Source organism: Pan troglodytes, chromosome 7 (assembly GCF_028858775.2).
Source record: "Pan troglodytes isolate AG18354 chromosome 7, NHGRI_mPanTro3-v2.0_pri, whole genome shotgun sequence".
Classification (NCBI taxonomy): Eukaryota; Metazoa; Chordata; class Mammalia; order Primates; family Hominidae; genus Pan; species Pan troglodytes.
In genome coordinates this window covers 8,407,913-8,422,588 of record NC_072405.2, presented here as the reverse complement: position 1 = coordinate 8,422,588, position 14,676 = coordinate 8,407,913, and the positions used below count along the sequence as shown (strand labels likewise).

At 48.4% G+C, this 14,676-nt stretch overlaps 1 protein-coding gene across 27 annotated transcripts in view; it reads right to left on the bottom strand.

The window, feature by feature from the left end:
• The window catches only part of DLGAP2 (DLG associated protein 2), a 1,020,080-nt gene that overhangs the window by 211,084 nt on the left and 794,320 nt on the right, over positions 1 to 14,676 (bottom strand). For 21 of the 27 annotated variants that reach the window (XM_024345426.3, XM_024345427.3, XM_063816097.1 and 18 more), the window contains one exon: positions 9,229 to 9,294. The exons of the other annotated variants lie outside the window; for them this stretch is intronic. In XM_024345426.3, coding sequence (XP_024201194.1) covers positions 9,229 to 9,294 — 66 coding nt within the window. The remainder of the gene's footprint in view (positions 1 to 9,228; positions 9,295 to 14,676) is intronic. 27 annotated transcript variants of the gene reach the window in all.

Sequence of the window (14,676 nt, the reverse complement as noted above, 5' to 3'; positions counted from 1 at the left end):
CACCACTCTCTCTGTGCCTCAGTTCCCTCACCTGCAGAATGAGAATGCGCGTCCTGTGACCTTCACGTTTGCTGTGGGGTTAAGCATATTGACCAAGGCACCAGAACGCAGGGAGCCCACGCAGAGTGACAGGTGGGAGGCAGTTCCTTTCCTTGTCCCTCCTTCGTCGTGTTTAACCCTTGGACCTGCCACAAAACTGGACCTTCTCATCCTTGACAGCACTTTCACGGAGTGGCCCAGGCATCACAAACTGGTGATGTTTCTCAGCTCTTCAGAGGATGCAACAATACGTTCGTCATGCACTGCAGAGTTCCTCTGGAAGCCTGACATCTGGGGCAACGAGGCTGGCACGGTCCCAACAGCGGACCTTCACTTCCTATGAGCCTGGAAGCCGCACCTCACAGCCACAGGCTGACCTCCAAACACATCAGCAAGTTATCGCTGTTGTCCAGGGAAAGCCAGCCTGTTTCTATGTAATTTTCCATCTAAATCACAAATACCTCCCAGGGACAAATTCCAACTCCTTTTTGAATGCCCGTTTGCACGGGAGCATGCTTGTAATTTACAGGCAGTTAAAGGGGCAAATCCTTACAAAAAAACTCTTCAGAATTTAAAATTACAGAAGTCTGTTTTCAGTTACTGCAATATGCAAATAAATTAGTTGTCATGGAAATCATGTTCGGGAAACACATGAAGTTAACGTGGACATCTGTCTGGAGTATTACACCGACTCCTCTCCGCGGCCGTGTCCTCCAGAGCTGCACTCCTGAAACCTCCTGAATGCACCTTTACACCCGGACAGGTGATGCTGGGTTACCTGGTCACAGCGTAAGAGCAATGATGACAATGATACTAATCATGGTAAAAACTGACATTGAACACTTGCTGTGAGCCACACCTTGCTCTAAGGTCTTATATTACCATATTTAATTATCTTAAAATTCCAACGAGGTAGGAAGGTTACGATCCCTTCCCTTTTTGTTAACAAACAAAGAATGAGAAGCACAGGAGAGGTGGGTGAATTGCTCAAGTTCTAGTGTATGTGCGGAGGCTTTGCTTGCAGAACCTGCCTCTGAGAACCCACGACACGTACTGCTTCCTGTTTCAAACACCGAGACAGCACAAAAGCGATTTCCTTTCTCTCCACCACCCTGACGGCTGCAAGGTATTGCTCCTGCCAAGGGCTTTCAAACTTTTTGGATTATATTCCACAATAAGACGTATATTTTAAATCAGAACCTAACACACACACCCACACACACACACCAAAAAATGTTTCATTAGACATGTGCCCTTATTATCCAGAGTGTACTTTGGTATTTTCTAGTCTATACGTTGTTTTTTTTTTTTTGTTTGTTTGTTTATTTTTTTAGACGGAGTCTTGCTCTGTTGCCAGGCCAGAGCACAGAGGCGTAATATCAGCTCACTGCAATCTCTGCCTCCGGGGTTCAAGCAATTCTTCTGCCTCAGCCTCTCGAGTAGCTGGGACTACAGGCGCCCGCCACCATGCCCGGCTAATATTTTGTATTTTAGTAGAGACGGGGTTTTACAGCTTTAGGCAGGATGGTCTCGATCTCCTGACCTCGAGATCCGCCCGCCTCGGCCTCCCAAAGTGCTGAGATTACAGACGTGAGCCACCGTGCCCGGCCTAGTCTATACTTCTCTGTTGTATTTTTGTTTCCATTTAAAAATTTGCTGGCAGTGACCAGTAACTTGAATTCACGGGTCACTCATGAGTTGCAGCCCATGGTTTAAAACTCAGTGCTCTAAAAGAACTGCAGAACAGAAAGCCATTGACAATGTGGCAATATTAGATCCTTAACTACAAATGATCCCCTCTGGAGATCCTACGAATCCCCGGAGCCCGAGCCTGGCCCCGTCTTCCCTGGGCGCTTAGTCCGCACTCATATGCCTGCTTGCTGTGTTATTAGGGAACACCGTCAGCGCCTCCTGCGGGCACTGGGTTCATTTCCCTCCTGTGCGCAGCAGTTGTGGATTCCTTTTTTCCTTCCAACTCCCCCGCCACGTTGAGCCTGCTACGTATGTCTGGGAGCTTCCAGATCATTCTTACTGGCACATCCCACAAAGGAGAAAACACCAGTAATTGCTGTTTGAATGGATGTCGGCGCGCGTGGAGGCAGCAATGATCAACAGCGATGTGCGCGTGGTGGCAGGGGTTTGCGGGGGGTAGTGGGGGTTTGCAGGGGGTGGTGAGGGGTGGGGGGTGGTGGGCGTTTGCAGGGGGTGGTGGGGGGTGGCCGCGGTTTGCGGGGGGTGGCGGGGGTTTGCGGGGGTGGTGAGGGGTAGCGGGGGTTTGCGGGGTGTGACAGGGGCAGCCCGGGAGCAGGCACCGCCCTTCAGGAGGCCAGACTGGGACGCGTGATGTTTAGGAGAAAAGCTCAGGAGGCAGGGCCAGGCTGAACCACGTGATGTTTAGGAGAAAAGCTGTAAATGCACCCCAGAAATTCAGAGGAAAAGCCCTGGCATCCTAAGTTCCACAAATGTTAGATGTGTCTAACTTTAAAGGTATCTGATGTGTTTGTGTGGAGATAAAATTTAAAAACGGGGTTGTTAAAATGCAGTGCGCCCTGGTGAGCTTTCATGTGATTAACTGACACTGACCCTCCCCTGCACCTCAGGGCCCCTTTCCTGTGCCACAGACTAGGCCTTTCATGTGACCACGCGTTTGATGTCACAGTGGGGAAGGAGCCTTCTCCTAAAATGTGTGGTCACGATGCTCCCATTGGGCAGTGCAGGAAGGTCAAGGCTGAAGCCCGAACCTCCCAGGAAGTGTGGTGGTGGAGGCTACAGGATGCCTGGGAGGGAGGGTGGTGGGTGGAGGGAGGGTGGTGGGTGGGAGGAGGGTGGTGGGTGAAGGAGGGTGGTGGGTGGAGGAGGAAGACTCGGTGGCTGAAGACCTGGGTGAACGAATGCCTGGGAGACAGGTGGGTGGACTGCTACCTTCTTTCTAGACAGAAGCTCAGCACATCACTGCTTCTGAGAGGTGACAGCATGCTGGCAGCCCTCACTCACTCCTGGCGCCTCCTCCGCCTCGGCGCCCACTCCGGCTGCACTTGAGGAGCCCTTCAGCCTGCCGCTGCCCTGGGGGCTGGCCGAGGCCGGAGCCGGCTCCCTCTGCTTGCGGGGAGGTGTGGAGGGAGAGGTGTGGGCTCGTGGGCCAGCGCGAGTTCTGGGTGGGCGTGGGCTCCGCGGCCCCGCACTTGGAGCGGCCGGCCAGCGCCAGCGGGGCAGTGAAGGGCTTAGCACCTGGGCCAGCAGCTGCGGAGGGTGTGCTGGGTCCCCCAGCAGTGCTGGCCCACCGGCGCTGCACGCGAAATCTCCCAGGGCCTCAGCTGCCTCCCCGTGGGACAGGGCTCGGGACCTACAGCCCACCATGCCTGAGCCTCCCCCTCGCGGTGGGCTCCCGCACAGCCCAAGCCTCCCTGATGGACGCTGCCCCCTGCTCCGCGGCGCCCGGTCCCATTGACCCTCCAAGGGCTGAGGAGTGCAGGCGCCTGGCGCAGGACTGGCAGGCAGCTCTGCCCGTGGCCCCAGCGCAGATTCCGCTAGGTGAAGCCAGCTGGGCTCCTGAGTCCGGTGGGGACTTGGAGAACTTTTATGTGTAGCTAGAGGATTGTAAATGCACCAATCAGCACTCTGTGTCTAGCAAAAGGTTTGTGGATGCACCAATCAGCACCCTGTATCTAGCTAATCTGATGGGGACTTGGAGAACTTTTATGTCTAGCTAGAGGATTGTAAATGCACCAATCAGCACTCTGTGTCTAGCTCAAGGTTTGTAAATGCACCAATCTATGCTCTGTGTCTAGCTCATCTAGTGGGGACTTGGAAAACTTTTATGTCTAGCTAGAGAACTGTAAATGCACCAATCAGCACTCTTTGTCTAGCTTGGAGATTGTAAATGCACCAATCAGCACCCTGTCAAAACAGACCAATCAGCTCTTTGTAAAACAGACCAATCAGCTCTCTGTAAAATGGACCAATCAGCAGGATGTGGGTGGGGCCAGATAAGGGAATAAAAGCAGTCTGCCTGAGCCGGCACTGGCAACCTGCTGAGATCCTCTTCGGCAGCGTGGAAGCTTAGTTGTTACGCTGTATGCACTAAATCTTGCTGTTGCTCACTCTTTGGGTCCGCACTCCTTTTATGAGCTGCAACACTCACCGCGAAGCTCTGCAGCTTCACTCCTGAGGCCATTGAGACCACAAACCGACCAGAAGGAAGAAACTCCGAAAACGTCTGAACATTAAAAGGAACAAACTCCGGACACTCCCCCCAAAGGTCCACAGCTTCATTCTTGACGTCAGTGAGACCAAGAACCTACCATGTAATACACTTCCGCTATTTCTATAAATTTCCCTGAAGAAAATAAGTATGGACGATAAAGTGACAAGTATAGATAGAGCTGGGTTTTTGTTTTTTGAAAGAACACACAAAAATAAACATCCCAAGGGGAATTCCTGTGAGACAAGATATGTATTAACATTAGAATGAGACGTTGGTGCACTTAAATGCTGTGGAGATGATTAAAGCTATGCTAGCTGATGTTCTATTATATAAAAACATGTTCACAATCTATGTGCCTGCCAGGTGGAAGGCTCTAAGTATTATTTTAATATTCAGGTATTTCAAAATTACACAGTGTGTACATTTTCTCAGTGTTGTGCTGCATATATAATATGTGCTTAATATACTTTGATAATTTAATCTGCCAACTTTTTAAAATTTCATCTTGCATTCATTTATCAATGCAAAATTTGGGTCAATATAGCACTCTTCATAGATGCAAATAAATCACCAACTCTTTACAGCCGATTTAAATATAACATTCGGGAAAATGAAAAAATGCCATTCTTAGAAGTAACGTCATAATGAGCCAATGTTACAAAAGTTAAGAGAGCAATTTAATTGTAGTGTGTCTGAAGGTCTTCCCTAGAAACATTTCTTCTGGAAAAAGTGAGGTTTTCTCTTTCAAGGTATTCGTTTTGAATGTGCTACATTAATTCATTTTATCAGTGACTTTAATTTTATGGAAAACTTCCTTATCCTCCTATACAGCCATTATCCCCATCATAAAATTACTTTTCATACGTTACACTCAATGAGCTTCAGAGAACGCAAATGCTCTTAAGAGGTAATGGGTAATAACACAAGTGTGGGCGGTTTTATTAATTCATCTGGCACTAATGGTATCTTAAGCTCTTCAGCCAATGCTACTCAGCTTTCCTTGGAGCTTTTGAAGACTGAGGGGAGTTGGGGAAAAAAAAGATTGATGCTTTGAAATAGAACCAGAAGCAAATGTCACTTCATTGCTTTATGACTTTAACCTACACTGTGCTGTAAAATGTCCCACAGCATTTTGGTAATGATAGTTACTCATTCACTATAATAGCAACAAGATCATTATGAAGTGTTTTTAATTTTAATTTGACCCAGTAGAATTATAGATCCATAAATTCGTGACTGGGAAGATCCCTTAAAAATCATCATTTAACCCTCTCAATTTAAAGATGAGGAGATTGGAACACTCAATTTGGAAAAACAAATGTCTAAAATAATGCTATTTTCTCCCAAAGTTGTTATGATAGTGTTGGGAACATAACTCAGATATCCTTCCCTCCTTTCTTCCTTCCTTTCTTTTTGTGTTTTTTGCTTTTTCTCTTAATTATCCTTTCATATGTTTTATATCAGGATTCTCAATCCTAGGGGTACATTAGAATGATAAAGGAATAATCCAGGAATCCCACTTCTGGGTATTTTTCTGAAGGGAATAAAATCGATGTGTGGAAGGGTATCTGCTCTCTCGTGTTCGTTAAGATGCTGTTCACCACAGCTAACACGCAGAACCAACCTCAAGCCCATCAGCAGAGGCACAGACAAAGAAAATGTGGAATACCTACTCAGTCTTAAAAAGTGAGAAATCCCAGCATTTGCAACAACATAGATGAGCCTGGAGGACATCATGCTAAGTGGAACAAGCCAGGCACAGAAAAACAGGTGCCACGTGACCTCACTTACACTTGGAATCTGAAAGCACAGAACTCAGAAGCAGAGGGTAGAACAGTGGTCAACAGAGAGAGGGTTGGGGGGAACTGGGAGGATGTTGGCGGAAGGGTGCAGCATTTCAGTTAGACAAGAGGAGTAAGTGACCAGGTCTATGGTACCACGTGGTGGCCACAGTTAAATGGTTTGTTTACTTGAAAATTGCTAAGAGATGAGATCTTAAATGTTCTTAAGAGCACAAGGTGATGATAAGTATGTGAGGTGGCAAGATGTTAATTAGCTTTGTTGACTCATCTCACAACGTATACCTGTATCAGAACATCACGTTGTGTACTATATACACAATTTATATCTGTGAATATAACTTAATAAAGCTAGAAAAAATATTTTTAAAGTAAAACAAGAAGCGTTTCTTCCATTAAAAAAAAAAGCATCAGGTAAAGAACTTTTAAAGACGACAATGGCCAAGTCCTTCCTCAGACAAATACATCAGATGGGGCCTGGCCACTGTTATGTTTTTAAACTTTCCCCAAGTGATCCTGACTGACATAGAACCAGGGTCAAGACCTAATATTTCCATGAATGGGCTAAAAGGCCTCCCTGGAACCAATGCGTCCACCTTCCTTATGACGTGCACTTCTGCACAAATCTTGCGACTCCAGGTCACCGTGTGCCTGCACCTGGCTGTTTCAAGTCCCTGGGCTCACCAGATGGCTACAGCAGCTCCTCCCTCTCCCTCCAGAGTCCTCCACCCACGTACCACCCCAAGAGGGGAAAGCCAGGCACGTGTTTGAGGGTCCTCTCAGCCAACCGTCACCAAATTCTCTCATTTCCTTCTTTCCAGAGCTTCTAACATCTGACCCTTCTCATTCTTACAATGGCCAACCCCCACCCCATGGCAAGACTGTAGAGGCAGCTCGCAAAGCACACCCTGTCCCTAAGCAGTGTGGAGGTTCCTCAAAACGAGGAAGCATCAGTTCACCATGGGATCCACCAATTCCACTTCTGGACATTTACCCAAATGAACCGAAAGCAGTGACGTGGAGAGAGAGCTGCACTCCGTGTTCACAGCAGTACCATTCACAATGGCCAAGGAGAAGCGACCCGGGGTCTGTCCACGGAGGAACGGAAACCAGTGTGGTCCATCCACAAAGTGCAGTGTGGCTCAGCCTTCAACAGAAAGGGCGTCTGACACATTGATACGTGCAGTAACAAGAAGACATTACCCCATGTGAAATGAGCCAGTCACAAAACAACAAATCCTGTGTGGTTCCATTTCTAGGAGGGCCCTGGAGGAGTCAGTTTCAGAGACAGAAAGCAGAATGGGGGTTCCAGGGCTGGGGAGGGGAAAGGGACTGAGTGTTTCATGGGGACTGAGTTTTACTTGCAGAAGAGGAAAAAGTTCTAGAGACAGAGGTGCTGACGGCTATACAGCAACATGAATGCATTTAATGCTGTTGAACTTACTTACAAAGGGTTAAGATGAAAAAATGCTTTCTGTCCCTACAATCCAGCCTTCACCAAGCCACCCATGTGACATTCTGCCTCCTTCGCCCCCCAGCCTCATCCCTCGATGCTCACTTGTGTGGCTGCAGAACAAACAAACTCTCAACCACAGAGTCCAGGATCAGAATCCAGGCAAAGCTGGCCTCCCCAGAGTGACTCCTGCACTCTTGTTTCAGTTCTGTGCCCCCTGCTCCAGCCTCCAGGTTCTTCTCACTGTGCCTGAGCCCAAGCAGAACCACCCCAGGTACCTCCTGCTGCCCCAGAGAAGGCCCCTGGGGCACGTGGGCGCCGCTGCTATGGAGAAGAACTGGAATAGACACAACTATGACATTAACATTGTCCAGAGACAGTGCAAAGGCAGCTGAGCTACCTCCAAAGCCTCAAGAAAACAAACGTCAAATGAGTCCCATGCATTTGGAAGCCTCCCCAGGCAGGCTGAGTAGTGAAGATTCATCACGATGGAGTATTGCCAGACTGAGGTTTAAAAAAACAGATGCATAATTATTCAAACATGATAGCCACTGTTCCTTCCTAATGAGACGTCGAAATACTTTCAGTCGTCTATTTCCGAGTGAAGAAAGGCTGTGTAGAACGTCAGCAACAAATCTAGGACTCAGCTGCAGTGGATAATGGACGGTCATCCTTTAGAACTCTACCCATTTCCATCATCTTATATTGAAAAGCAAACACTTTTTGGCTGTAGTTTTCTTTAACAAAAATCACAGCTTTATACAAAGTGGACTCCTTCAATTTTCGATATTATTCTATAGGCAAATCAAACCAGCAATAGATGCATTGGCTAAAAGTCTGAAATACGTTTTTAAAAATGTACATTTAAATATAAATTGAACTTATGATCCATGCCCCAGCCCTGAGTGCTGTCACTGCAGACAGCTGTCAGTGGCTTGAGAAAGAGGCCGACAATCTTTTAGGTTGGAGAATAACCACAGACAGCAACAAACCTCCTTAAGGTTAGAGAATAACCACAGACAGAGCCACTGATGGGGCTTCCGTCTTCAGCTGTGGTTTGATGTTGATTTTATTCAACAGTTTGATGTCAGATGTATTCAACATTTCACATCTTTAACAGAAGCATTGGGCCTTGTTCTTGTAAGCATAGCTCCATGTCAAAAGACTGATGGCAAATATGGCACCAGCTTTGCTGTGCTGGTGGCAGCTCAGAAATGAAATTTCCACGTGATTTGAACCAGCATCGAGGAAAGTGTGTCGTGGCAGCCTCTCGCAGGGCCCTTGGAAGGAAGCGCACAGTCATACTCAGCATCCAGACTCCAGTGTGTGGGGCCAGCTGGAGAGAGGAGCTGCTTCCTGCCAAGGAAGGTCTACATGAAAAATGCAAATGCGGGAACACCCTGCTTCCTGAGTTTGCTTAGAATATGTTTAGTCACAGAGGAGCAAGGGAAGGAGGTGTCCTTCACCTCTGGAGACATGCATCGTTTATGTGAACGGCTGCCTCAGTTCCTGAGGGCCAGGAACAGCCCTTCCTCACCTAGCACTTCCGTAATGCTTAAAAACTATTATTTTTGGAAAAAAGTGCCGCATTGTACTTAGTTCTTCTTAGCTCCCTTTCTAAAGGCAAACATGCTAACGTGTGTTTGTGGGACGGTCTGCATGATGGGAGGTGCCCGGAGCATGCCCGGTTCTGTCCGGGCCCCGCCAGAGCGGGGCTGACGTCTGTACTCTACCTAGATCCTCCTCTGCCGGCCCCGGAAAGCTGATGCCCGGCTGGACCAGGTCTCCAGCTTCTTCCTCTGCAAAGACAGAAACAAAGTCACTCTTTAATGCGTTTCTGGTGTAGACTGCAGTCACTCCCTGCACATCTTCAAAACCCTCCACACTCAACAGTTCAAACATGACAGACACCTTTGTATTTCTTCAAACGTCACTGCTCAGAGCCCAGCATTTTGTGCCAATAACCTCAAGAACAACCACTGTTTTCTGTAAAGCAGCATTGTGACCACAGATGCACGTACTTCTCCCACCTAGACACGGACATAGGCAGTGAGTCCCAATGATTCTCAGCTTTAACTCTGGCCTAACTTCAAATTTATTAGGCCTTATTTGCATTGGAACAGACTTGAGTAAAATCAGCCCACTCTGATTTTCCCTGGTTCCTTCCAGCTGGGTGAGTCCCATGAGGGCCCTGCGTTGCCCATGAGAAAGACTTTCCTTCCGGTCTAGAAAGCGTCATGCCATTCGAAGCCTCATTTTGCAATGTCCAAAGCCTGCATTTGTGATCTTAGTGCTTAATATTAGTTCATATTAACTCCACTTTGACCAAAACGCTGATTTAATTTCCCTCTGTTGGGACATCATCCAGGTCACTGGCATTGATTTTCCATTGTTCACTCTGTGCTAACACAAAAGCAGACATCACTTTCTTAGAATGACATCACCATGTGGCTGTAAAAGGTCTTGGGGTCACTGAGCACTGTCTTCCCTCCATGTGTGCGGCAACAGGGAACTGGGGAGACAGACAAGCTTGTGACTTGATTTAACTGGTCCCTGAGGAGCTGGACTGAGCATCATCCAGTGGCTCTACTCCCAGTGGGCTCTGCCCAGGAAACCAGGTGCCGACTCTCCAGGCTGCCTTGGTTTCTACCTGGCTGCAGAGGCAGTGTAGACACAGCTGGATCTCAGGGAGGCTCTGCCCAGGAAACCAGGTGCCGACTCTCCAGGCTGCCTTGGTTTCTACCTGGATGCAGAGGCAGTGTAGACACAGCTGGATCTCAGGGAGGCTCTGCCCAGGAAACCAGGTGCCGACTCTCCAGACTGCCTTGGTTTCTACCTGGATGCAGAGGCAGTGTAGACACAGCTGGATCTCAGGGAGGCTCTGCCCAGGAAACCAGGTGCCGACTCTCCAGGCTGCCTTGGTTTCTACCTGGCTGCAGAGGCAGTGCAGACACAGCTGGATCTCAGGGAGGCTCTGCCCGACACCAGCCACAGTGAGAGGTGTGGGGAGTGGCCTGAGGAGGGGGGCAGGGAGCATCAGATAAGGGAGCATTTGGCACCAGGTTACATGTGCATGTAAACATGTTATTTATGGGGTATCAGAATGATGACATGTCTGTACACACATCTTTGTCATCATTTTGGCATATATGCCCAAAATATAAATATGATTGCATGTTCAGACTCTAGGCATGTATTCACACACATATGTGGGTTTCCAATATTCATGGACAGGCTTTGAGGCACAGCTCACATTTGCCCCCACCCCCCACCCAAGTGTTAGATGCAGTTAGCCAGGCTGTAGTCTGCAAACGGATTTATTTCAGAATATGATGCTGGAGCCACTTACACTGCAATCACCATCTCTGATTCAACAAATTGGCATCTGCCATTTCCAGTAAGTTGGTAGAAGGTTGGGAAATGAAGATGACAGATTTGGAATGTGAGATGCTGATGAAGAGGATACGGTCACCTCTCAGGTAAATGTGAACTAAGATTTCATTTCATGGGATCTCCCAGTTACAGCTTTTTAAAAAACATACATGTATAAGAAATAGCTATCTGAATTAAGATAAGTATCTTACAAGACAGCTCAAATGATTTAACATAACCCCATTTCTTCAAGGGTAACAGCACTTTTTGCATACTTTAAGTTGTGTTTTTCAGCTAATGAAATACATCTGCCAAATGTCCACATTAAGTATAACATAAAACCACAGACTGGAATGGTCTCATTCATGTAGAAATATGATGGACAGTTCTAATTAACTACAGTTTCCATGGAGACCATCGTCACATGTGTGAGTAATGTGAGAACAGAGCATCCAGCTGGGTGAGAAAGGAATTTGGGGTTGAACTAAAACAATGGGCCCTTCAACCTCAGCCCTCCTTACACCAGACTTTCAGCACACATGCACACAGAGACAAGGCAGGGGCTCTCAGGGGGCAGACTTGAAGTATGGGCCAACATCACCCAGTTGCAATGACAAGCATGAGCACTCCGCTAACAACACCAGCAGCAACAGGCATGGAGTTTAGCAAAGCCACGTGCTTCACACAGAGGACAAGCTTGGTATCGGAAGCCTGCGATTTGCTGGAGGAACACACCTAATTATCTTGAGAACAGCACTCCAAGAATGAGGAGTGGGGACGTTTGAAGGTCAGCCTTGAATTGCAGGAGTACAAACGCTTCCTTGCCTGATCTCCTCCCACCCGCCCTTGCTGTTTATCAGATGAGAGAACAGGAGGTCTGGAAGCTGTGTGGCTCAGGTAACACCGTTCAAAGTTAAAAATCCAGCATGGGCTGAGGGTACATGCATGGAAGGTTGCCGAGTGTGGTGTGGCCTTCTAGCTGGGAGAGCTTAATGCAGCATGTGTGTCAGTGTAACTGTGGGTACCATCCTTCCTTATCTAACGAGGCTTTGTATTTTCAGCCTACATTTTGTACAGGGCAGCACCCCCTTCTTGGAGGCTCTCTTCCTGTGGCTTCAGTCACTGAGGTATGAAATAAATGGCTTTGAGAGAGAAACAGAGACCACATTCACATACGTTTTATTAAAGAAGATTGTTATACGTGCCGATTTCATTACAGTTATTCAGGTTACTCTCTTACTGTGCTTAACGTATGCGCCGAGCTTTATCATGGCTGCACAGACACAGTGAGCTCTGCACTCTGGCTTTCTTCTGCTCTTGCCCAAATTCCCATCCAAGGGGCCTGGGGAGTCATGCCCTACAAACCACAGAGTCTCATTAGAGGGGTTTTCTTTACCCTACATAACATGGCTCACTTTCCAACCTGACTCGGGCACATCACGTGACAGATAAATAACAAAATAAAAATATTTCCATCCCGAATGTGTAATTTTTTATTTATTTATTTTGCCGTATCTTGAAATAGTGCAGGAAAATCTACATTCTGAAGAGAATTCCCTTCTTTTTCCTTCCTTTTCCTTCCTTTTCCCAGATCCAGGAGAGAATTGACTCTGATAAGAAACACTTACCATCCATCCTCTTTGCAGCCTGCTGCCTGGAGGCTTCCTCTGCACGGTGGGAACTGCATCTCCACAACCCCTTATCTTCACCCAGACATCGCTTTCTATGAATTCTAGGTCTTCAGACAATAATTTAACTCTTTCAACCAATGGCCAATCGGAAAATGTTTGACTCCATAATGACTTGGGAGGCCTCACTTCCAGTTGTCCTGCCTTTCCAGACCCAACCAAGGTACATCTACAGGTAGTGACCAATGGCTTATGTCTCCCTAAAGTGTATAAAACCAAAAGCTGTATCTTGACCACGCTGGACACATGTTCTTAGGATGTCCTGAGGGCTGTGCCACGGGCCGTGGGTCATTCATATTTGGCTCAGAATAAACCCCTTCAAAATACTTTACAGAGTTCAACTCTTTTTGTCGACAATAGGAAAAATCTACCTACAAGTGTTGGTACTGGCTGAGGTTTCAGGCATCTGCTAGGGGTCTTGGAACATGTCCCCGTGGACAGCGGGGACTACCGTACTTCTACCACGTTCCCACCCCCAGTCCAGAACCCTCACTAGGCAAGAACGCTGTTCGCCTGGACAGGCCGAGGGTAGAGCCATGTTCTTCCTTACATCTTCCGTATCTGGGACAGCATGGGAGAAATGTTAATTACCATCTCAGCGACCTTAGAAATGCCCTTATCTATGCTTAAAGAGACAAGGAAATCCTCCTTCTTCCGGTAGATCTCTCTCTCCCGGCCTCCTCGTATGAGGGAGGAGAACCATTTGCTCCACCAGTCATTTGAAAGATGGGCCGCCTGGCCTAGGAAGCCAGCGTTGGCTGCTGTCATACAACTACAGCTCTCTCTGCGCTCCGAGACGTTCTGAAATCACGTGACCATAAGCTTCCTCCACCTAGCCTCTTTACTTCCCATGGTCCAAACTGAATACCTCCCAGGGAGAGTCTCCCATCCCATGTGTGAGGCTGATGGGTGCTGTGAAACTGACAGCGCCGACCTCTGACCTCACATTTCCATCGCCAAAACAGAACGTGCCTTTGACTGAGAAGTCTTGGGAATCATCCATTCACGCGTGGGAATGCACATCTGTCTTCACTGGAGAAACAGTCTTTCACCGCAGCAACTCCGGGTGGGGCTTCCTCACTCAGACCCCTCGCTTAGGGTCCCTCTGGCAGAACGTACTTTAGGAGTCACCTTTCTCATCTGCTGGAGCTTGATGAAGGCAGTGCTCCATAACGTGTGACCTGGAGACCCCGTAAACCATATTCCATAACGTGTGACTGGCGACCATGTAAACCAGACTCCACAACGTGTGACTGGAGACCCTGTAAACCATATTCCATAACGTGTGACTGGAGACCACGTAAACCATACTCCACAACGTGTGACTGGAGACCCCGTAAACCATCTCGGGGGAGCTGTAGCAAGGTCGTCTAGTCTGTGCCCTGGTGCTTCCTTGGAGTCAACACCCAACCCTCCTCCAGCAATGCACACCTCTGGGCACAGCAGCTGACGTGCGGATGGCGTGTGCGGTGCCTCGGGTGCCGCCTGGAGAGCGTGGACCTGTCCCGAGTGAACACACAACACAGGCGCACTTTCTAACATCTCTGATCACCCTTGAGCTTCAGAGAAATGGCTGTCCTACTCCCCTGTGGCCCAGAGGGGTCTGGGTGGATCTGAGAGGGTCTGTGATGGCCCTTAATCAAACACAGGGCGCCGTGATCACTGTGCTGGGTGCGCCACGTTTGCCTTCCTTTGCTAAGTGATGAGTCGTCTCTATCTCACAAGCTGCTCACACTTCCTGGAAGGGAGACTCGGGCAGTGCGCCTTGAGAAGGGAAGGAAGCAGGATGCTTCCCAGAACCGGTCCTCAGAGGCCCGGGCCCAGGTGGCTGCATCATCAACACCTTCCAGAAAGTGAGGAAATCAGCACCAGAGAGGCAGAGCGCATACTCAGAGGACAGAGGCGCAGACAGACCTGCAGGTTCCGGCCCCCATGCACTCCTCTTGGCGCCCCCACGAGGCCCTGTGATGCTTCCACCGACACCGCAATGTCTCCAGTGCAGCCAGAGATTCTGCACTGACCTGCAACAGGGCTCTCCTGAGTGATGATGGAGGGAGGCAGAACACTCCGCCAATGAAGAGGCAGAAGAGAGGAAAGAAATGATTGTGGGCAGGTGAGTGA